General features: G+C 41.1%; 1 protein-coding gene across 1 annotated transcript in view; it reads left to right on the forward strand.

Annotated features, from left to right (window-relative positions):
• The first annotated feature begins 1,053 nt into the window (after positions 1–1,053).
• LOC121926771 (TCDD inducible poly(ADP-ribose) polymerase) overlaps positions 1,054–24,141 on the forward strand; it is a 28,950-nt gene continuing 5,862 nt past the window's right edge. Inside the window, exons 1-3 of the mRNA XM_042460031.1 lie at positions 1,054–2,053; positions 21,282–21,450; positions 22,714–22,895. Of these exons, the coding sequence (XP_042315965.1) occupies positions 1,140–2,053; positions 21,282–21,450; positions 22,714–22,895 (1,265 nt within the window). The 5' untranslated portion in view covers positions 1,054–1,139. The remainder of the gene's footprint in view (positions 2,054–21,281; positions 21,451–22,713; positions 22,896–24,141) is intronic.

Genomic DNA, 24,141 nt, shown 5'->3' on the forward strand with positions numbered 1-24,141 from the left:
CCAAGTCTTGGTCTGCCAGGAGACTATTTCCCAGATGATTTCTGTGTAATTCATTGCAAACTGTACTTTCTGGGTTCCTTTTTATTTCTCTCACCCATGGCAAATTTTCCTTCTCCTCAGGGCTGCAAAAGCTCCATTGGGCCTGTAGATGGCAGGCGAAGCAGGCTGAGCATCTCTTCTGCTGTGTCATTTTTAAGTCAGAAGTGGCTACGAGCGCTTGGCCTGTGATTCAGACCCAATGACTGGCAGCATGTGGGAATGTGAAACTACTGAAAGGCCTTGGAAGAGGGAGTGACGAGACAAATTTGAAAGCCACAAGTGGTGTGTGGTGTGAGTGATGGAAACACAGTCTTTGAGCACTCCGTCCATCAGGGAAGAGTCTTTTCCAACAGTTTCACATTCCCACATGCTCTTAGTCATCTGCTCTGAATTAATGGCTCAATTTGGTAACTTCTGGGCTCAGAGAACACCTTGGAGGGAGAGTCAGTGTGTAAAAGAACATTTAAAAATCCAGTAGTACCTTTGAAACTGTTCTTTTGGGGATGTAGTCCGTTTCATCAGATGAATGGGTTTTTTTAAATACTAGAATAAACTAACACAGCGACCTCCTTGAATGTGACTTTCTAAAAAGAGTGTGTGTGGAGAGGTCTTTTGGAAATTGCAAATTGGCATGGGACAAGTATGTATTCTGTTATCTTGGGTCTCTGTGGGAGTGGTAAAAGATAACGCACGACACTTGTCTTTATGGAGAGAATGAACACTCAGTCCTATGTAAATAAATGAGTATATCTGAGACATTCGGTCCCAGCTCTGATGTGGGGAGGTGAAATAAAGGAGGAGGGTGGGTATATTTATATGAAGGAGTGAAAAGTTGAGTTTTACTTTGTGTCTGATGGCTAACTGGAAAGTAAAATCAAATGGGTGCTAGTGAGAAATTGGTTGCCTTCTGGGAATCTTCTGTTGGGATGCGTGATCTTCATTTGTGTCAGCAACTGGACAAGTAGAGTGATATTAATTGCCTCACCCCCACTCCCCCTTCTTTCTTTGCCCTAGGTCTGGCTCTTGCAACGTGCTGGGAACTTGCAGAGTGACTCAGAAGAGGGTGGGGGTGGGAGGCCAAAGAAGGAATCTGAACAGGGATGGAAACTGAGCTGGAACCTGCCTGTGTAGTTCAGCAGGCCCACTGCCAGGAAATGCAGCATTCTACTGCTTCAGAGGTCTTCCCTCCGCCGATGAGGATTCCTGAGAAGATACCACCAATCAAGCCTTGTTTTAAGAAGAAGCAGCAAGGGCAGAAAAGGTTGGATACTGAAACCCTGCGGGCCTTGCGGCCAATCTTCACCAGCTTGCTTGGCACTGGTACCTTGGATGGAATCTTTGTGCCCAGGGGACAGAACAGTGGGCATAGTAATTTGTGTGAATCTGTTGTGAAAAAGAACTTGGGGATTACAGCTCCGTGCCCACAGCCAGATAACAGTGTTCCGGTCTTGGTGCCTGGAGCCACAGGTGTTCAGGGACAAATCTCAGATGGACATCCTGAGCAGGAGGCCCAAACTGATGAGCAGGGCTTCCCCTCTGTTACCTCTCCTGCTCATGAGCCATTCCAGGACCTCTCCTTGCACGCTGCCTCCAACAGTGCTGCTGCTGCCTTTCTTTCATGCCCTGGCAAGATACTTGAAGGTTACTCTCCTGGACTGATCCGGGACAACAACAGCTGCCTAGCCCAGTGTAACACAAACCCAAGTGATAAGTTTGGAGCTGGGCTTTTCCAGAACAAAAGTGAGGAGGCATCTCTTGACTTGATCTTTGAACTCTTGAACCAGCTGCAATATCACACCCACCAGAAAGACGGAATTGACATCTGCGTGGATTTTCTGCAAGGTATTTGTGTATATGGTAGCGATTGTCCCAAACATCACACAGTTCTGCCATATCACTGGCAAGTCAGGAGGACTGCATCCCAAGTGTGGCAGAGTGTGACCACTGACTCACAGGAGCATCTGGAAAGAGTCTACTGCAATCCAGACAATGACAAGGTCAAAGTAAGATACCGGTGAGTCATGAGCACATTGCTGTACTTCTGACAGAGTTAAATATAAGTGGGTTTGAGAAGGGAAATGAAAACATCTTACTGAACCTGTGAAGTGCTGTTTCAGATGCATATCCTGGCTCGATTTTTTTCTCTTGTCCATCTAGACAAGCAATTCAATCTCCTGTTCCCTGCATATTGTAAATCTATTTACGGTATACAGAAACTTGTATCTTGTTCCTTTAGTGTTTCACACAAGACTCAAGGTGATTGTTGACATTTAAAAGCAATAAAAGAAAAGAAAATTACAAAGCTTAATGAAAATAGACAAATCACATAGAACACAAATGCCACACATCATCACTGAATGGTAAAATGCAGGTGGTGGTGGACTCTAGTAAATGAATTCAGCATTTTGGTGCAGCCATTGCATAGGGCATATGTTGTCTCCCACTGGATGCCTCTGGAAAGCCCACAAGCAGGACATGAATGAAATAGTCTTCTCCTACTCTTGTCCTCTAATGATTGGAGTTTTAAGTGTGGAAGCAGAAGAAGAGATCAATAGAGGCATTATAATATGGTAGTTATTAAAAGGTGTTGGTGTGCTTTGTTAAAAGACCTGGATTGTAGAAAGGCAACTTTGCAGTATGAATAAAGGAGCTGTAAACAGAATGAGAGTTCCATACTAGACACTGACTAATGCGGAATGATAGTGTCAGGTGATGTTATTTACCAGTATTTAAAAAGGATCAGCTTCCAGGTGTTAGAAGTCAGTATAAAGGAGATTCTGCTCCCTGCTCTTCAGTACCCAGTTGTCTATATCATGAGATGATTGACAAGAATTGGGATAAAGTCATCCATGCACATTTTTAACCTAGAAGCCCATATGTTACTTTGTTGGTTTGAGCTGTGGGTTATGTCTCTCGAGGTAAGGGTTTTAGTTCTTCAGTTAACTATAGAAACCCACTGGGTGACCTTGGATGAGTCACACACTCCCAGCTCCAGAAAACTCCAATGTAGGTGTTCGTCTTAGGGTCTCCATAAGTCAGAAACGATATGAAGACACAAGAACAGCATGGTTGCATTTTGGAAATGGAATATAAGCATTCTTCCTAGTCATGTCAGTTGTTGCAGAGATTGGAAGAAAAAGTCAGTGTAGCAGTTGTCTGTATCCTGCACAGCTGAAAGAAGCCTGGAAAGTTTCTTTCAAACCACATCAGGAAAGGATGCCAAGAGCTTGAAGCTAAGCAAGTATTTAATAAGTTTGAACTTTGTCTTTGCAAATGCATCTTTTGTCTCCTGCTTCCTTCCTGTCATGATGACATTGCCATGGATTTCTATTATTACATTTGTGTACTCCCTCTTGAAGATTAATGTCTAGGCTCTTGGCTGGATTTGACCTCTGTGCCTTCAGTTACAGTGTTTTGCCATACTTCTAAACTTAAACTTACTTTTATGCTTGATAGCGTTAAGGGCTTAACTGCAGCAAATTCTAGGAAAGGGAGTAAATGTGGATTCTATAGACATTCTGCCTAGGTCCAGGACACCTTGCTATATGAAACTGTCACCCTATATGACTCAAATTTATGCCCAGGTATCGTTTGTGACATCAAAAGAATCAAAGGATATGCTTAGTTGCAGGAATGGGCAAATACCAGGAATTTGGAGGCTGCATTGTTCCCTAAAAGGAACTTTGGAAGACTGTAGCCTCTACCTTGTTAAAAGTTTTTAAATGTCAAAAATCCCAAGGTGGTCTTTTCTAACCAGAAAGGAAACTAGAAACTGGTTTACCTCCTTGTTACACAAAGGGCAGTCACACCACAACAGAGCATAATATTAGGGTGTTGGGCATTTTTCCTAAAAATAATAATAATGGTAGGGGAGCTGCTAGAGGAACCTGAGAAAGAAAAAGATTTTGAATTGACTTTCTCACATACCAATGGCATATATATATCTGTCCCTGGTTTTCACTCCACTAAATGCATCTGAGGAAGTAGTCTACAAAAGCTCATGCTTTCAACTTCTTTCAGTTAATCTCAAAGGTCTACATACTGAGAAACTCAAAATGGGCTTAGGGAGCTGCAGTTCTACCTTGTTTTTAAATCCTACCTTGTTCATGTGGGTGGTCATGCAGGCACCACTCAGTATTCTGGATTCTGCCCCATTGCTAAGGTAGCAAAGGGAGACCTGTAGTACTTGAGCTAATAAAGGAAGAACAGTGGAACTCTTAACTTCAGTTAAAGAGTTTAAAGTTGGGGTGGAAAGGCAAGGAGGCATATTTAATAGCAGGAACAGCTGGGAGGGTGAACAGTTGCCTGGGTATGTTAATGGTATACATATTCCTGGAATTAAGGAGCTGTTGGATGAATATCTATTAGGGATGGCTTGGATCTGAGGAGTCTTGTCAATATGCACCTTGTAAAGAATAAGTAGAACAGTCTCTGGTTTTCAAACTCTAAACTGCTAACCCACATCTTGTTCAGGGAGCAAGCAGAAAGTCTGTGCAGCAAAAAACAGAGTCTTGGAGCACCTTAAAATGAACACAGATGGGAATTATGTGGCTCTCCAAATGTTGTTGAATTGCACCATCCAGCATTCATTTGCAATCTGGTTAGGGTTGCTGGGAGCTGAAATTCAACAAAATTGAAGGTCCATATGATTCCTGCCCCTGGACTGATCAGTGTTATTTTGCATAAATTGTTTGTTGCAACCCACTCCAATCAGAAATCTGGATTTCTGTAGTTTATACACCTGTTTGATTAGGAGTAGGATTTAAGGAAGCAGAAAGCTAAAAAGATGCAGACAGTAATGATTATCTTAACACAGTTATGTGTTTTCAAGTGAACTCTTACCTTAATAAATACAGTTATGTGCCTTCAAGTTGACTGTAATTTTCAGTGATCCTATTGGATGGTTTTCTTGGCAAGATTTAGTCAAAGGAAATTTGCCTTTGCCTTTCCTGTAAGGCTGAAAGAGTGTGACTTGTCCAAAGTGGGCTTCCATGGCTGAGCAGTACTGTAACTTGAAATGTAGTCTAGCAAAACCCTACCCCAACATTCAAATGACTACACGATTAACATGCTGTCTCCATTTAACACAGGGCATTTCAAATTATTTGATTTGGGAGACTAGTATGGTATTTTCCCCCTAGTATGCCAGGAATTGGTACCATATTTGTAACCCTTACAATTGTTTCTTTTCTTCCTGGGTGCTCACCAAGAACTGGCAATCAATAGCTTAAGGACATCATCAATCTAGGGAGCATCACTTTGATTAGCCCTTATTTAATAGATAGTCTTTGAAAGCTTGCATGAATAATAGAGATAAGCAGATTCACCCATTTATGGTGATTAAAAACTCTTTCTATTCCAAGACTAAGTAAACTTCTGTGGATGGGGGGGCATTGTAATTGAAAGTGCTAAAAGGAATAGAAATGCAGATACTTCAGGCAGCAAAAATTGCCTAAATAGTGGTCATTAAAGGAAGGATGAATGATAATGCAGATATTTCTGTTAGAGGAGCTGATTATCTCAGGGAGGAGAGAAAAAACCTTTGTCACTCTTCCAAGTCACAGGAGACCTTTTGTTCAATGAGATCTATCTTTTGAGTAAAGACAGAATATCCTGGAAGTATCTCCCAATTTTAATCCTGTGTTGTTGTTGCTGTGAATACTATGTTGTTGTTGTAGATGCCCTCAAGTTGACCCTGACTCATGGGTGCCCTGGGGATGGGAAATCTCCTAGCTCTGCTTAGATGTAGGTCCATGAATTCTATACATCTTGTGTGTGGTCTTCCTCTACCTTGCCTAGCATTATTGTCTTTTCTAATGAGTCGTGCCTTCTCATGATGTGGCCAAGGTATGATAGCCTCCATTTGATCATTTTGGCTTTCAGGGAGAGATCAGGCTTGCTCTGTTCAATTTATATCTTCCTCTTGTATATAAATTCTACTGTTAGTCTTTGGTTAAATGCAATAATCCAAATAATTGGTCCAGATAGCATTTCATTTAATCCTTGAGAGATCTAGCATTTTCATCTCTAGTTTGAAATTTTCCCATTTGAAGCCTTCACAGGGATAGTGGTAGTAGATTTAAAACCTTTGTGGTGTTCTGCAAATACATCTTTTTCCAGCAAGAAAATATCCAGGGCTAACCTTTTAAATTCCATATGAAATTTCAATCTATATCAGAATAGGTACTTTTTTCTCTTAAGTAACAGTTTTCAAAATATTCATCTTAATCATCACTTTTACGATCATTTGGCTTTTTGGAATCTTATGGTTAAGCAATTGGAGTATTGCTCCAGAGGTTGCATTTTCCTCCATATAACATACTTTCATGCAAGAAAAAGCATGACAACTACATGTGGGAGGCTGCAGCCATTTGATTTTCCAGCACATCTCTGTGCTGCAGCATAGGGTAGGTTATATTTGCTACCCTTGTGAAACTAAACACTTCAACACAAGAGGAAGGTGTGATCACTAAACTATTGTCTGTTACTTCACTGTAAATTTAAAGTTAGACTAGACAGTTTGCTGTTGTGTGCCTTCAAGTCATTTCCAACTTATTATGGGTTTTCCTGGCAGGATTTCTTTAGATGAAGTTTGTCATTGCCTTCCCCTGAGGCTGAGAGTGTATGACTTGCCCAGGGTCACCCAGCGGGTTTCATGGCTGAGTAAGGAATTGAACCGTGGTCTTCAGAGTCATAATCCAACACTATACCACACTAGCTGTCAGTGAGTAGCTGAGACATAATTGGATTTATTTTTAGTGTTTTCTTGTGATGAGGAAATACATATCCTTAGTTGCAAATACCCTGTGGTGTAGGTTGGGTTTAACAGTGTATGGATAATCCAAGGTCACCCATTGAATTTGATGGTAGTCTGGAGATTAAAAAGCAGGGCTCATTGTTCCTAATTTAGCACCACACCACAGTAACTATACTGAACCATCTCTCATTCTGGAAATAGAACCAAGATCCAGGTATGTGACATTAAACTGAAAATAAAGAAGTTAAAGTTTAGTTGATATTCGTTTAGAGGAGATGTGGCCTCATTTATTTTATTAAGAAGCCATCTGGAGGGGTCCATGCAATTTCCACCTCCCTCTCTTACCATATCTGCTTTGATCAATGCAGCTTGGTTTCCCTCTTCTGCCCAGATGATGCTGTGTATCCTGGCAACTGGATGCAGATCGCCATGTGTTTGAACCTAGATATGGTGAGCTGCTTGAGCTTGTTTTGTGAGCTTCCTAGTTCACATGGTTACTGCTCCTATTCAGCTAAAGCTATTAATCTCTTCTGGTCAGCCTAGCTTTAGAGTCCTATCTGTGAAGCTTGCCGCCAACAAGGAAATGTCTGTTTCAGCAGTTCTCAGTATCCCAAGAAGGGACAAGCCGAAGCCAGCCGTGGGTAGTAACCAGCAGGGGGTGGTTGTTTGTTTCTGCTTTGTTTTGAATACAGCTTACATGGCACAGTGACCCATCATTACGCTCTGTATCCATAATATCTTCATTGTTCCATTGCTTCAAGTAAGTTCATGGTTCTGGGCTGCTGACTCAATCAGGGCTTAAAGAACTATGTGTCTTACTGGTCTGTAGTATTCAGTACCTCTTCCCCTCCTCCCACACGTTTTAGAACGATTTGTGCATTTATGGTTGTGTGCATCCCTGCTGTTCCTCCTAGTTCTGCTGTTCCTACTTATACAGCTGCTGTGTTTAGGCATGCAAACAGTCACAAGGCTGAGCGGATGGGTTATAATCCTCCACTTTCACTCTCTGTGGGCAACACACATGTGGCATGTGACTCCTTCCTTGGCTGATTTTGCAGTTACCACCACCATAGAAATAGTGCTGCTATCACTACCGGCAGAAGAACACAGCTCAGTTTGGGCAGTAGCACACAAAAGGATTTTCTTCCAGGAGGGAAGGATATGCTCTACTCTTTCAGTCTGTGGAAGACCTTGTGGTGCAGAGGGTAGAATATGGAGATTACTCACAAAGTGGCTTCCCTCTTTTGGTTAGAAAAGCTGATGAGAGAGCAGGAGGTTTTCCTACACATGTTCTAGGATTGGAGGCAAGGGAAGCAACCCTTCCTCTGGCCGGTCACAGCGCTCACTCTCCTGAAAATTGGCTGAAAGCCAGCCAAAAGCTAGCATTCTGAATTATATTTTAAGAAGCCAACAAGAAATTCTGGTTTCCATTTTTGACCAACAATTTTGTTGCTATGGGATGCGGGCATTTAAAAATGGCTTTTGCTATTGCTGGAAGCATCCAGGATTTCTTTTACAGATTTTTCACCTCCACTGTTGTGTCCCTTCAAGTCATTTCTGAGAGCGTGTGACCTGCCCAGGGTCAACCAATGGGCTTCCTTGGCCAAGCTGGCAATCGAACCCTGGTGTCCAGAGTCATAGTCCAGCACTCAAACCACGTTGGAGGAAGACGTTTTGGAGACTATAGAGAAACATGGCATGGCCACATCATTGTTTGTGCAATTGTGTAGGTTTCGGCCAAAAGGAAAGAGCAAGTGAGCGGGCAGAAGTGATAGTACTGAAGAGGTCAGCCTCTTAAAGCCAGGAACCATTGTGACCTAATCTGAACTGACACCACTTTAACTGCCATGGCTCAGTGCTATGGAATTCTGGGATTTGTACTTTGTTGTGGTAACAGAGAAGGCTCACAAAACTCAAATAGCATTGAGCCATGGTAGTTAAAGCAGTGTCAAACTGCATTATTTCTGCAGTGCTGAATAGACCAAAGTTGACTAGACATGTTCTTTTCCAGGACAAGTCCTACATTTAAACCTTCTGTGCAGGAAGAATTTCAAAATGCCCTCCGTTTGGAGCATGACTAAGCATTAATTTACATTTATTTTAGTATTTACAGGCTTTGTTTTGTCAGTGTCTTACATTTTTTTAAATATCCGGCATTTTGCAGTGCCTTGTCCTCCTTTGTGGTTAGGACATCTGGTCACCCTGGATTAGACCTGTGTGTGTCTATTGATATCCATGCTGTCTTGCTCATCTCTTGCTCATTTCCCTGTGGTGACGAAAGACATTCCTGTTTTTTAAGGTACCTTCTACTAGCCTATTTAATTCATTGCACCACAGATGCCTTGAGTGGTTGCAGTTTGGCTGCCAACCAAATAACATAATTCATTTTGACATTCTTTTGCATCTTTGTCAAGGCTAGGTAAGGCGTAGGGCCTTTGGGCTGCAATCTTGTGCACGCTTACCTGCCCATTTTGAATACAGTGTAGTTTGGTTCTAAGTAAAACTGGCATAGTGTGTATAGTCATTGGTGTTCAAAACATCAAGTGTTACCTACATGTTAAGAACCATTTGAAGAAAAGATCAAGTTAATCTTATTCTTCAAATGCTATATGCTATTACCCGATGAAGTTGGAGAATACGTGGTGAGATTATTTGAGTTAATTCAAGATCAGTAACTGACTTCAATACATCTCAGTCCTCATGGAGCCACGTATAGATGTATAGCAGAATGGATTTTTCTTAGATGAGAAAACATTATTTCTATGCAATTAAAGGATTGTTGTTGTTATATGCCTTCAGGTTGATCCCAATTTATGGCAACACTATCATAGAGTTTTCTTGGCAAGATTTATACAGAGGAGAATTGCCATTGTCACTGAGAAAGTGTGACTGGCCCAGGGTCACCCATTGCGTTTGCATGACTGAGCAGGGATTCAAACTCCAGTGTGTGAGAGTCCTAGTGCAGCACTCAAACTACTGCACCATACTGGTTCAACAACTGACCTTGGACAAATTACGTTTATTTTGTCTACAGCTCCTACAATCTTGCAGCAGTTACGATTTTGGGGTTGTAGACTGAAAAGAGCAACTTTTTAAAGCTCTGTAGAAAACCCTGGTAAATCAAGATTTAATTGGCTCAGTTCTGTTCCTGCAGTGCAGTATTTATGCAGAGATCTGTATTTTTATGTATCACTATAGGGGGTACGTTGTGGTGGTGGTGGTGGTGGTGTGCCTTCATCATATCCAACTTATGGCAGTCCTGTTTCAGAGTTTTCTGTGGCTGAGAGTGTGTGATTTGCCCAAGGTCACCCAGTGAGCTTCCATGGTTGAGTGGGGAATCGAACCCTTATATCGTAGCCCAATGCCCGAACCATTACACCGCGCTGGCGGGGAGGGAGTACATTAGGCCACCAATATTAACTTGAATGCTGAATTGGATTTTTAAACCTCAGTCGACTCCATGTGCAAGCCCACCCATCCCCCATTGAATTGCAACAGGAAGTTCAAAGGTTCCATACTAATCAGCTTTTCAAAACTGAATATAGCAATTACATTTTTGGCAATGTGTGAAAAACCACTCCTGTTGTGGCAATGACTTTGCTGTTTTAGTTGCAGGTGTTTGGTTGGAAAGACATTCTTGTGCCTATTGGGTCTTTTTATATGCATCTAGTGCATGGCATGATCAGGCTTCTATGGCAAGTGCTCTTCTGGCTCTTCTGCTCCCTCCACACTCCTGAACTTTGGAGTTATCTGCTACAGAAGTTATTGATGATCTTTTCAACTGTTGCAGTGATCAACATAATCTGTGATGCATTAAAACTAATGCATTTGACTTGAGCCTTTTATCTCTTCGAGTGTTTTTCGGAATCCACTCAGCTGTGTATGGCTTTGTGGGTATGTAAGGGAAGAGGGACTTTTCAGAGGCCAATAACTAAGCAAGAAAAATGGAAAATACTGCTGAAGTTTAGTGTTGGAGCAAATTCTTGGTTCCCCTCCTTTCTTTAATATGGTGGATTTGCATATGAAATGATTGGCTTTTATCTGCACAGATTTAGGGAAAGTGAAAGATGTGTAAGAAGGGTATTTGAGAGCTGGGGCATAATTGTCAGCAGTCTCCTATTTATTTTTGTTACTATTCAGCAGTTAAGATTGGGGAAGCAGCTGTCACCTGGCTTCAGGTCTAGGTCAGTCTGTTCCTTGTGTACTCTTTGTAAAAATAAAAACCATGCGGTTCTAACAGGAAGACAAGCTGTAGGTAGTCTGGCAATCTGGTTTCAGTCTTTGGAAATAGTTATTCCAAGAAATCTTAGTGTGATTTTACTGTACTTCTTACTCATGGCTGTTATTCTAAGGTCCAAGCAAAATGAGGAAGGAATTCCCTGTCTTTTCATTGTGAATCTTTCCTTATTGCATGGAAAAGTGAGGTGTGTGGGTCAGCAAAAGGGTGGATGATGGGGTTTTTAATACTGTCTTCACAGATTACCTGAAGTAGCTAGGGCTGAGCTTGAAGAAGTTGTTTTACTACCCCCAGAATATACCTCTCATAACATGGAGACAAGCTATAGGGCAGGTTCTTGTCTCCATGTTATGAGAGGTATATTCTGGGGGTAGTAAAACAAATTATTAATTACTATTTTTTAGACTCAGAGAATCTCCCAGCCAGTATGGCCATTGGAGGGAATGATAACAAAGACAGGCTCTTGTCTTCCTACTTAAGACATAGGTAAACAAATTGCAGGCTGTATGTGGCCCCCACAGGGAGCCTTCCAATATCCCTACCGTGCTGGAAATAGTTTTTGCCAACTCCCCTTTTTTCCTTCTCCTGGGACTGGATGGCCCTTGTGGTCTCTTCCAACTCTACGATTCTATGATTCTGTGATTCTACTTCAGTTGGAGGGGAGGCTTTCTCTAGCCCCTCAAACCTCCAGAATCAAAATTGCAAGTGGGCATTCAGTCACTTCCAATTTTTATTTTTACAATTTTAAAGCTATGTTGGGACTCAGTTTGTGGCCACAGGCAGATGCTGGGCCAAAAATCTGCCCCCAAACACATTGTAGGTGCACATTACTGATTTAAGTCAGTTATTTGACTGGTTAGTTTGGGGAAAATGTATGAGTTCTGTAGAACCAGTCTTTTTCAAAAACAAAATGCATTGATAGCTTTTTTTGCAAAACTCAGCACAGTTTATTGTGATTAAATTTTTTTAAAAAAGGTTGAGGAATGCTACAGTTGTCGATTCCCTTTTCAGAGCTGGTTTTCCACTGGCAGACTCTTGGTGGTGGTGGATTATTTAATTAAATAAATACTTGCCACATATACATTGGCATTAAATTCTGCTTTTTAGTTCATGCAGCCGATTACTAGGTCTGACACTTGCCTGTATCCTGGAAGTCAGAATTAACTTTTAACACCCCCACCCTAATTCTCTTTTTCTGATTCTATATCATATGAAGGCTCACAGCTAGAAATTATACTAGGTGAAAACTTTGCTTGTACAGTATTGGACATATACACAGTTACTGTTGCTAGGACACAAAAGTGTTAGGCAAAGGACTTTGTCAACCTGGCTCCCAAGAGTGATTAAGCAAAACCTCACTCTGTGTGTGTACATTTGTGTGTGTGTCCGCCAAACTGCAGACTGTTAACTGGCCAGACACCTCTTGACCAGTGCTGATGACTCAATCAATGTACAGTCCCTGAAATGGGATTACTTTTCAGAATATAAATGATGGGGCACATTGTCCTTCTCTCTCAAATCAGGAGTGGTCAGTAGATGATAGTTAATGTTGTGCATACAGAATATTCATGTGCTGGTGGACTGATTCTTGCAGTCTGTCCTATCTCAGGTTAATCATGACTTTGACTTTTTCCCCTAGAAAGTTAATGCATATAAACTTCACATCCCCACTCATATCACAATATGTTTATCAGGAATACTTGTCTGCAGAGACAGCTGACGTTAAGATACACGTGGAGCATATCTATTACACAGTTATGATAGTTTGAAATGACAACTGCTATGGTTCCATTCTGCACCCTGCTGAGATTTGTAGCTTTTTGAAGTATTTAGAATTCTTTGCTAGAGAGCTGTAGAGCTATAGTTCAAAGGAATTTAGCACAAGAGCTCTCCAGCAGAGAATATTAAGTACCTTGCCAAACTATAAATCCTAAGGTACTATAACATCGAGCCCTAGCAGCTAAAATGGTATCAAACTGCTGTAACTGTAATGTGGATACACTCATAATATCGAGTGAGGAGCGGCTCTCTTCCATACTTGGCTTTACACCTGCCATAGACAGGTGGTTTCAGAGTTGGATGGACAGTGTTTGCTGGAAATGAAACTGTCAACTATCATCACTTTTAACAGACATAAATGACTAACCAGCTTTACCACATACTATAAAAATACAGCTTTTTATGTCTGCGTGGCATCAAGCCTCCACACCCTGGCAGTTACAACTCGTTTGTTTCTGAACACATTGCCTTCCCTGACCACCCAAAAGATGCAAATTGTTTCTATGATAATTTTTTATTTTGGCTGGAAACCATACTTCTATTTTTAACAAACAGTGAGTGGCATAATACTTGATATTATACTTCGTCGGGTCCTTTTGAGTGTAAATTAATATTGTATTTTAATGTATTGCTTTGAGTGTTCACAGTACTGCCAGTGCATCCTCAGTCTTTATAAAATTGCCAACTGTGAGATAGAATGATAATGTTGAAGTGAGGACAGTAGTGAGGCCAAGAGTCAAAAAGATTTATGGATTAGTTGAGATTTCATTTGGGAACTGCTGGATCATGATTCACACACTTGTAGTGCCTTACATTAGCTCTACAGTTGCTTGCAAATTCTATGCTGTAGGGTTCATGATGGGGTGTATGAGAGAAATTACCAGACCTCATCATGGGCAGGTCAGAGCTTGGTAAACTTACCTTTGTTGGCGTACAACTAACAAGAACCCCCATCAGAGTGGGATTTGTAATACAACCGTTTCTAAGCTATAGGGCAGGTTCTTGTCTCCATGTTATGAGAGGTATATTCTGGGGGTAGTAAAAATACTGAGCAGCTAAAACTGACTAAGGTTAAAAAAAAGTTTATAGATCTTACCAGCCCAAGTTGGCTCTAAATTATCTTGAGGTTGAGTTCATTTCTAGCAGATCAAAATTCCATGCTCAAAGGAAAGTCACAGTGACTGACTCTCCTTTGTGCCAAATTCCTGTCAGGGCACAGATGTTGTAGCCAAGTGGGTGTTCTTGGCTGATCTTTGAGACTGTGGCAGAGCTTGGGAAGGAAGTAGTCTGCTTAGTCTGTTGGATGGGGCTTTACAAGCTAAAGTTAACTTCTTAAGTTCTGACTGCTGTCTTTATCTGAGTGAGTTATTCATGATATATTGGGAGCTGGAAGGCAACCAGTGTATTGAATGCTCACAGCTTGCTCATAAAGAGGGGCCACTGTGCTCAGACAACACAAAATTCAAACTGGCTGACTCTTCTTAGAAATAGTGTTCTGCTTACATATTCTCATTTAGAAGTGCAGTTGTTGTTTAAAATTTTATTAGACATTTGTAAGAAAACACATATGACAAAATGTACATAAGCACATAGACATACATTAAAACACTAATAAAACGAACAAACTTCTCTTTTTTCTAAGCTTTATATACTTCCGAGATGGGGTTTAATCTTCTTAAATTCTCGCATATCTAGTTTCCTATCTGGTATATTCAACAGAAAAAAAAGAAGGAAAGAAGAAACAAAGTAAATTCTATGAAGTTCTAATTATGTTCCTTAAGAGAAGAGGGGGTTGATTTACACTGATGTATATATAAATACATAGATGATACGATTTGAGGGGTTATCCCCAAATAAATAATTTCCCATCAGATAATGTATAGCTAGAAGGAAACAGATTACAAAACAGAATACAAGTTATCACTTATTTTTAAAATATATCTTTAACCACACTGAAGTTTTTTCTCTCTGTAAGTTTTGACACAGAGCCAGTCTTTTTCGATTACCTTAGCTTTTTCAGTCATGTTTTCTCTCATATGTACTGTTAATATATCCATTTCCACTGCTTCATATAGTTTATTAAGCCATTCATCTTCTGATGGTATCACAGGTTTTTTCCACAGTTTAGCATAGATAATTCTAGCAGGTGTGATCATGTATAATATTATGTGTTTATTCTCTTTTCCATTTCTTTAATCATTATGGAGGGCATGTTCAAAAGGAAAAGGAGCGGGTCAAAAGGTATAATAATTTGGAGAATCTGTGTCATTGCCGAGTGTATCTGTCCTCAATACTTTTCAGCTGCTTTAGATCTCCACCATAAGTGGATATAGTTTGCATCAGGTTTTTGACACTTGCAGCATGAAATGTGACTTGCCCAAGGCCACCCAGTGGGTTTCCATGGCTCAGCTGGGATTCAAACCCTGGTTTCCTTAGTCCAACACTCAAACAACTAGTCTACGCTGGCACTTTACATTATAACAAATGCTTATTTCTGATCCTACCTCAGTTTTTGGATATAAGGATCCCAGATCTTCTGCACCCGTGGGAGGAACAGACAGGCAGCATAGCAGTGTGGATTTTCTCTCTCTTTAAGCCCAATTATATGTGTGTTCCTTGACTTCGCACATATGTGGAGGATGGCATTGATGCTAAGTATCAGGCAGAAAAATCTCTTGGGCTTATCCTCGGCCAACAGAACCTGCAGATGGCCTTTTGAGAGGCATGACCTGAGACTCTTGTGTACATTTGCCTTCCAGTTAAGTGTTTTGAAAAGAAACAGAATGACATTTAATGCTAATCAGAACATGGATTTAATGTATTACTGGTTTGGGTTTGGGTTTGGGCAAGGTGAGGGTTGGTTCCCAATGTTCCCTTTCCTGCCTCAAGCAAATATCTTCTTATAAATACTCTTGATGTCAACAACAACATATTCCAGAGGGATAAGAACAACTCTTATTCACTGCAGGGGTAGGCTGAGGAAGTGACAGGTGGTCTTTACAATGTGTTGGTCCTTAAGATTACAGAAGGCAACCTCTTGTGGTGGTCTTGAAGTAATTTGTGCTGTAGCTGAACTGTCCACTTTATTGCTGTTCAAACAAAGGAAGGTAATTTCTGTAAACAGCTTTGTCCGGTCTTTTCTGGAGAAACTAGACCTAGTAGATGAGAGGAAACCCAGCACATGTATGTCGCTCGGCAGATGCTCTGACAAGGCCTTGATGGATGTGGTATGTTCAAATGTTGCCTTACATCATAGGCCTTTTAACACTTGGCACAAGACCTCTGAAGGAATTTTTTTTTATGCAGAGGAACCATCCCTATGCTCAATCTGAATCAGTAGTGCTAGAGTTTTGCTGAAAGCTACCTATGAAGAGATACTCTAGAACAGGCTTGCTTGCCTAAGCAGCCAAATCATCCTGATGCCAAATATGATCCAGTTGAAATTTCTAGAGTTTACACTATGCCCAAACAACCAAAGGAATCAAGCACTTTTCCAGATATTTTTGACTGTATATGTCAATGTACCCAATTATGAGGAATGGAGGTAATTGCAATTCCAACAACATATGAAATGCTGCATGATTCCCACTCTGCTGTACATTTTTATTTAGTTTCTCAACAAGTTATCATCCATTCACTCTGTTAAAACTTCTCTGGAAGTCTCCATTGTGCATTTTTAACACAAAACAACCCGGATGTATTATTTTGAAATTTTGAAGATTTCCCACACTTGGGCACCTCTGTAGTGTTCTGAAAATAATAGACTAATTACCCCTTTCTCAAAACATCACTTGAGAGGAGGGGTAGATAAAATCTCTTTAGGACCCTTCCACCCCCACAATGTAACCCAGGTTTCTGCAGCTGCTTGTCTGAAATGTGGCAATCTCATAGAAGTGCCTAGTGACCCTGCAGATCCCATCCATTTTTGTCGAAAATTTATAAATGGTAGACTTTTGTTTCTTAATAATAATCATCTGGAAAGTTAGAAGCTTCAGATTCCCTGACACAAGGTTCTGATTCACAGGAGAGACCAGTCACAAGGCCTCCAAAGGGGGTGAATCAGTCAAAGAGAAGTCTTATAATTGGTGCTTTCCCTGGTTGAAAAGTACTTGGTACACCTTGCTGCGGGCATATAAAAATATTCAGATTCCTAAAGGTTATTGGAATTGTAAATGAGCCCCCAAAGACATTGCTGCACTTGCTACAATAAGAGACGGTAAAGCTGATTTTTAAAAACCTCCCCCACCCTGGGATTTGAAGCATAAATTGCAAGAGTACAATCTAAACTGCAGTTGTTCCCTTGGAATGTGCAAGCAAATCAATATGTATCGAGTCTCACTAATGCAGTTGTCAGATTAAATTCTTGAATATTCCATCCAACAGGCAGTGGACTTATATGTAGTCTTCAGATCTTTTTCCATCTATGTTGGCTGCCAACAAATGGTACAATAAGATTTTGGTATGCTCTCTATTAATGTTTCAAACTGTTTTGTAGGGATTGTGAGTACTTTACATTGAAGCTGGGAAAGAAATAATTTTATAGAGCCAGAAATCAAATCATGTCATAAGAGTTACCTAGTAGGAATATACTAGTACCTAAGTGTTTTCTAATAATAAATTCTTATTATTTGCACGGCTCACTATTGTGTAAATATATTTGTGTGGACACTAAACATTTATTAGTTGTTTTATTCCACCCTTCCTACAAGAAACTTAGGCTGTTCTTCAAACCAGGTGGCTTCTCTACTCTTTACTTTATCATTACAACAACCCTGTATAGCATAGGATTTTCCTTGAACAGGAAACAGCTGAGATATTCAAGAGGCTATTACTGCGGTCACCCTAGCAGCTTCACCCTGAGGTGGTCATACTACCTTGAGCAACATCTTTCCTCCTCAAATTCTAGAGTTTGGGATTGTTACCAGACAATGGTGTCCTGGACAGGTGCTATAGCCATGGGATATGTAGTTACTAAAATTCCAAAATGGAGATTATAGTTTCGGAAGAATTAAGTTTTGAGATGTTGTGTTACCAGGGTAGGCCTCAAGTCAGTTGTTTGTGTCCACCTCTGAAAACAAAAAGATTGCAACTGATCTATCCATTGTCTTTTAATTGAGGAATGTAGTGGTCTGGAGCAACTTGGAGCAGCTTTTCCACTGTCTATAAATTATAAAGTGGGACAGGACTATGTGACGTTGCTAATGACTTTCAGAAGTAAAATAATCAGTCTTTGTCTTTTCATAATTTCATACAAAACTGGTATGAAACTCTGGTTAACCAATCAAAGGGACATTTATTCCGCAACCTGAAAGTGACCTGATGTGACTTGTATTTCTCAATACTTGAAACTAAACTGAAAGTATGTTGGGAATGTTCTTTCACGAAACCCACGCTTGAAGCTGCATTTTGTTCCAAAACTATTTGGAGAGTTGGATACTGTATACTTAGCTTTCATTCCAAGCTCTTCAAATTGTGTATTCAGTGTTGTGTGTTTAAAACATGCTAGGCCTCTGTGTGTGTGCGTGCATGTCTGTCTGTCTTGTAATTGCAAAATAAATCTCCTGGGGTGTTGTCATTTTTTTAGAGCAAGTGAATTGGCAACCAAAATCTAGTGCGGTAGTTCCCAAACTTTGGTCTTCTGAGTGTTTTGGTAGACAATGGGCTTGAGGTGAGGGTTGAGCTCTGCTCGGCAGCCTCTGACTGCTGCACATCAGAAGAGATCTAAAGTCTTTAAAAAGCTTTAGAAAGATCCTTCTGCCTCAAGCCTGCTGTCCAATGCATTTGCTGTTCCTTTCCAAGAAATGTGCCCTGGGCTCAGTCCTACTGCTGTTCAAAGTGAATGGCACCAGCAAATCAGTCACTAAAAATATACAAGTCTAACTCAAGTCAGTGTGTCATTTTTGCCAAGTCAAGTCATTAAAGCCACTTGAGTCTAACTTAAGTCCAAGTCAATTGACTTGAATCCACATTACTGCCTCATGGGGCATTTGTTTCCCAAGATGGAAAATTTACCAAATAACTCCACACATTAAAGCATGGTGATCTGGGAATGCCCAGATAATTTCTGGCTTCTGGAAAGGCTGTCCACCATACTTCAAGCACCAGACTTGTTTAAGGAACCTAAAACCAGTTGTGTCGCATGCACATTTCTGCCTTTGAACAGAGAAAAACAACTGGGTAGTTCAGGAGGCATCACTGCTGCCCTGCACCAGCCCAGGCCCTGTAAGAGTGGGGTTCAGTGGCACATCTGTCCATGGCCCAGAGCGCCAAGGTGGGTCTATGAAACACAAGTTGTTCATATAGCAAGACTTGAATATTAAATCAGGCATTACCAAGAAATTGATTTTGATAGTTTTAGTAGACATTTTACAGATCAAGTGCAAAAAAAAAAAATCATTTCATTAGCTGATTGGGCTTATTGTATAAAGGATATTGTTATCTGGTCTAAGGGAATAAAGCTTTTACCGACGTTTGCCAGTAGTCACATTCAGATAGACTGAGATTAACTTTACTGAAAAAACTTAATTGAGGATTTAAGGTACATTTGTATCTTAAATCCTCAATTTTGAGAGGATCCCTCTGCCCAGCCCACAGACAGCTGCCTTACAAAATTTCTTGGAGGCCCTCTGTCAACTCTCATGCGCTGCCTGATTTAGTCCCCTCACAGTGCCTAATAGTAGGACCAGTCCTGCTTCTTTATCCCCCCTTTATGTCTCTTCTTGAAACTCTGACTTATACTATTATATTGGGACCTTGAAAGCTGTGGGGAAATGGTTCCAGGTGCCGAAATCCATGGATGGCAAATACACAGATAAGGAGGCCCCACTGTAACTGCTTTTTTTTCTGCCTGGACTGTTGCTGTTTTGTTGGACAGCCAGTTTTCAAGGTTAGTTTCTCTAACAACATCACAAAAAGAGAGTAGGAGGGAAAGATGTTCTTCAGCAGCTGTGGGCAAACAGATGTTTCTCTTATATATGGTGATGCTCTAGCTGTTGCAGAAGTGGGCCAAGGGGCATGGATCTCTACCCTACTTGGTTTGACAAAGCAACCAGGTTCTTATAAAGTTGTACCCTGCCTAATCCAGGCAGAGATTGGAAAAGTGATATTTTTGGATTGCAGCTCTATAGATAACCCCAGCCAGCATGGCCACTAGTCAGCTGGAGTCTGAGTGTTATACTCTTCCGAAAGTAACTTTTCCAGTTCTGGGTCCAGATAATGGTGAAGAAATGTCTTATGTGCCTCCTTTGCTCTGTTTCTTTTGTTGTGCAACAGAGTGCTGGCTTTGTAACAAGAACTATTAACACCCATCCTGCTCTCCTGGCCGCTCTAAATGATGGTGTCATAAATCAATATCTTGGCAGCCTTTTACTTGTTAAGGCTGGTGGAGGTGGGAGTTGTACACCTGGTTCCTGTTTGATTAGAATTGCCTCTGGGTTTTTTATTCCCCCCCCCCCTTCTTGGCTGCAGGGCAAGAAAAGATGGGTGATATATCCCTAGAACAAATTGTGCATGAGAACTTGTTAAGAAAGGAGTTTATTCACCTAAGACAGTTGTTAGTGATATGCTGGCTCTTGAGCACCAGTGGGAAAAGTTATGTATCTCCAGATGTTTCTGGACTACAGCTCACATCACCCCTAGCTGGCATAGTTTGGGATGAGGAATGCTGAGAACTGCAACCCAGCAGTATTTGTAGGGCTGTACTTTGTCAACCTATGCTCTCAACTCTAGAGAGAAGAAAGCTGTTTGAGTCTTTAGTTTGCTAGGGAGGAAGATTCTGTTATGGTCTGGCAGGGCAGGATTCTTCCACACAGCTGTCATCTTGTACATCACCATTATAATCACTAGTGTTGTTGTTGTTACTATTACTATATTATTATTACTGTCTCTGTCTTAGTTTTATTTATTCAGTTCCAGTAGACCATTGTTTGGTGTTCTTGTCTTTCCCTTAGCTAAAACTGGGTCACTTCCAAGGCAAAACTAAATTTAATGTTAAGTGTGTGAAAAAAGCAACAGACATACATGTAAGTTATTAAAATTTAATAACAGCTCTGAGAGGAGTGAAATGTAAGAGAAAGATGTGGCCGGGGGGAGGGGGGGGAATCTTTCTCACTTACTAGTGACCCCACTGAAAATATTTTTCCTAAGTGCATACCTGAACACAGTGGCTAATGGCAGCTTCAGGAAGAAGTGATAATATTTGTCAGATTATATTATGAGAGGAATGGTTAACTGTCTTGACCATAGCAGACTAATCCTCCATGCTCCCCCATATACATATACCCCTGCCACTTACATTTCAAAAATATGAGTGTTAATTGCTTTAATGCTCTAATAGCATATTTAGCTTTGCTGTGAATCTCCTGTGAACAGAATTATTAAGCCAGGTATACTGCTGGTACGTTAATACTTTCCAATCAGTTATGGAGCAAATGGGATAACTTGAGTTATTTTTTTCTTTCTTTTCCGCAGGGGTCATGAGTTTCTAGTAGACTTGAATACTTTGACACTTTACGATACAACTGAATTTGACCAGCTGAGGAGACTGTCAACACCTGGGTGTACAAGTGCCAATTCCAACTACTACACGATCTGGAAATATTTCTGCAGGGATCACTTTGGCTGGAGAGAATATTCAGAGGTATTTCCCCACCTTTGTAAAATAATGTGGTCGGGGAGAGTAAATGTGGGAAATTCACCATCTTGTTATGTAGGCTACTCTGTGGTCTTGTTTATTGAACTGACTTTTTTCAAGATGATAGAATAAATGAAATGGCTTATGTAGCTTGTATATTGTTTTGAGCCCAGCAACATTTCCAATAAATTGGAAATATGCACAATGATGGTATATTTCCACATTCTTTTTTTACCACAAGGAAAAGTACATTCATTACTTTATATGTAAACTAGAAAGCTCAGCCATTATTTCAAAGTGATCTAAAAACATCACCTTGCCATTTCTTTCTAGAGGACATGTGCCCCCATTCATCTCTCTCCATTTCTCTCTCTCTCTCTCCCTCTCTCTCTCTCTTTTTCCTTTCTCTCTGAATGTCCTTCTCTGCCCCTGCCCTTATTCCTTTAAATCTTCTGTCCCTTTAATCTCAGCCTCATACTTTCTCAGAACCTTGCCACTGCCCTCCTTAGACCTCTGTTTCCTCCATTTTCTCCTTCTTGCACTCATTAACAAGCCCCTCTATGTACAGTGCGCCCTTTTTTATGCGGGGATCCATTCCGGACGCCTCCCAGCATTAAAAAAAGCATATGCTCGACCCCCATTGAAAGTAATGAGGCTCATGCATGTGACGGTGGCGCGGCGGTGCGCACACGTCTAGGGCGCACACCCCATTCATCTAAATAGGATGCGCTGCCCCTTTCATCCTGCGCAGCTCCCTCACAGCATTCAGCGTATGCTGAAGGCCACGCATAATGCGTCCACGTATAACGCGGGCACACTGTACTTAGTGCTGGAGACCTCATCATAGCATCCTCCAATATCCCTTGGCGCACTGCACAGTAGATGAAGGGTTACAGCAAAACACTTGACATGTCCAGAGAAACAAGCTCCTTTGGGACTGCTGTTTGATGGTTCTCTGAAAAACCTTGATCAGTGCTAAGAATCTGATTTTTGGGAAAGCGTAAATGTGGTATTTTGTCTCCCAACATTCAGAAGTCTTCAGGATTGGAAAAGTGTCTTTTATTTGATCAGGTTTTTCTCATTGATGTGAGCATTTGTTGGGGTTGAGTGACCAATGCAAGTTCTGTTCTTCCAATACTAAATGTAGCAGTGCTACTTGTAACTGGTATTGGTGCTTTTATATGCAAACCCTATGGGAAAAGCAGCTGACAATTACATGTGTTCACATCAGTCAAATGTGTGTTTTTGTTTTTGTTTAATTTATAATAGCCTGTTGTACGATTGATAGAAGAAGCCAACTGCCGAGGGCTGGCAGAAGTTCGGTTTGTTACATGGCACAATCGTTACATCTTGAACATTAAAGATGGCTTCCAGCAAAATGCATGTATCCGAAGAGAAATCAAGAAGAGACCACTCTTCCGCTCTTGCGTGATCCTCATGCCATACCTGCAGTAAGTAAGGTGGCCTTCCATATGCAGTGGAAGCCCTTTGCAATTATTCTGGGGCTTACTTTGTGCTTATCTTACATACAAGTGAGTTGTGTGACGTTACTCAGAGTTTCTGACATGAATTATTTGTTTATATGAAAAGTTAGTCTGCTGTTCAGGGCAACTGTCAGATTAGATTAGCCAGTGACAGTGAACACCAACTATAGACTTTTTCCCCACCCTGAAACAGTACAATATATATAGGAGTGTGGTGGCTTTCGAATTCATTGGACTTAGATATACACCTGATAGGACTGAGCTTTAGGTGCATGCAGTCAAACTGATCTGTTACAATCTCATTCAGATGTCTCCTCCTTACTAGTGGATGGTTGCAGGATCAGACCAAAGGCCTGAGTAGCCTGCAGTTCTGTTCCCACAATGGCCAACTTTGTTGTCCCTAAGTAAGATATGAGTACAGTAGTACCCTCCCTCTTGTCTTTTGCTGCATTGGCATTGTTAGGTACAGTGCGCCCGCGCCATACGCGGCCTTGAGCATATGCGCTCAAGCCGCGGCGCGCAGGGCGGAAGGGGCAGGGCGTCCCATTCAATTGAATGGGCGCGTGCGCCCGTTGCACCCTGCGCGTGCCCGCGCCGCCGCGCACGAGCCCCATTGTTTCCAATGGGGCTCGAGCATAGGCGGAATTCGCTTTACGCGGAGGGATCCGGAACGGATCCCCCACGTAAGGCGAGGACGCACTGTATATACCCTCGGCTGCCAGATGTAAAATATTGCCATCATAACTAATCCTCTTTCAGAAATATCTGCTGTTGCTGCATCTTATGGAAGCAAATTACATAATTTTAACTATGAACAACCTGAAGAGTCAACTCCTTTTGTGTTACTTGAATATCAGTATCATTAAGCTGTATTTGGATAACCTTAGGTGCTAGATTTTCAAGAGAGGAATAACAATTCATGTCAACTTCATCCACACAATGCATAATTTTATACACCTGTAACATGCCCCCCTTTCATCTTGCCTCAGAGCTAAAAAGATGCATATCTTCCATCACAGGAGAATTGGTCCAGTTCCTTAATCACTTCAGTTACTCCTATTGCTGTATTTGTGCTGTATCCTGTATTTGTGATTACCCTTACCCTTTCTTCATGATCTCCCAGTCTTATTCAAGAGTTCTTTTGCTTCATAACTATGGAAGACATTTTTTAGTATTGATTTGAGATGGGTGTGGTGGTCTTTAAAAAAGCAAC

Source organism: Sceloporus undulatus, chromosome 3 (genome assembly GCF_019175285.1).
Source record: "Sceloporus undulatus isolate JIND9_A2432 ecotype Alabama chromosome 3, SceUnd_v1.1, whole genome shotgun sequence".
NCBI lineage: Eukaryota > Metazoa > Chordata > Lepidosauria > Squamata > Phrynosomatidae > Sceloporus > Sceloporus undulatus.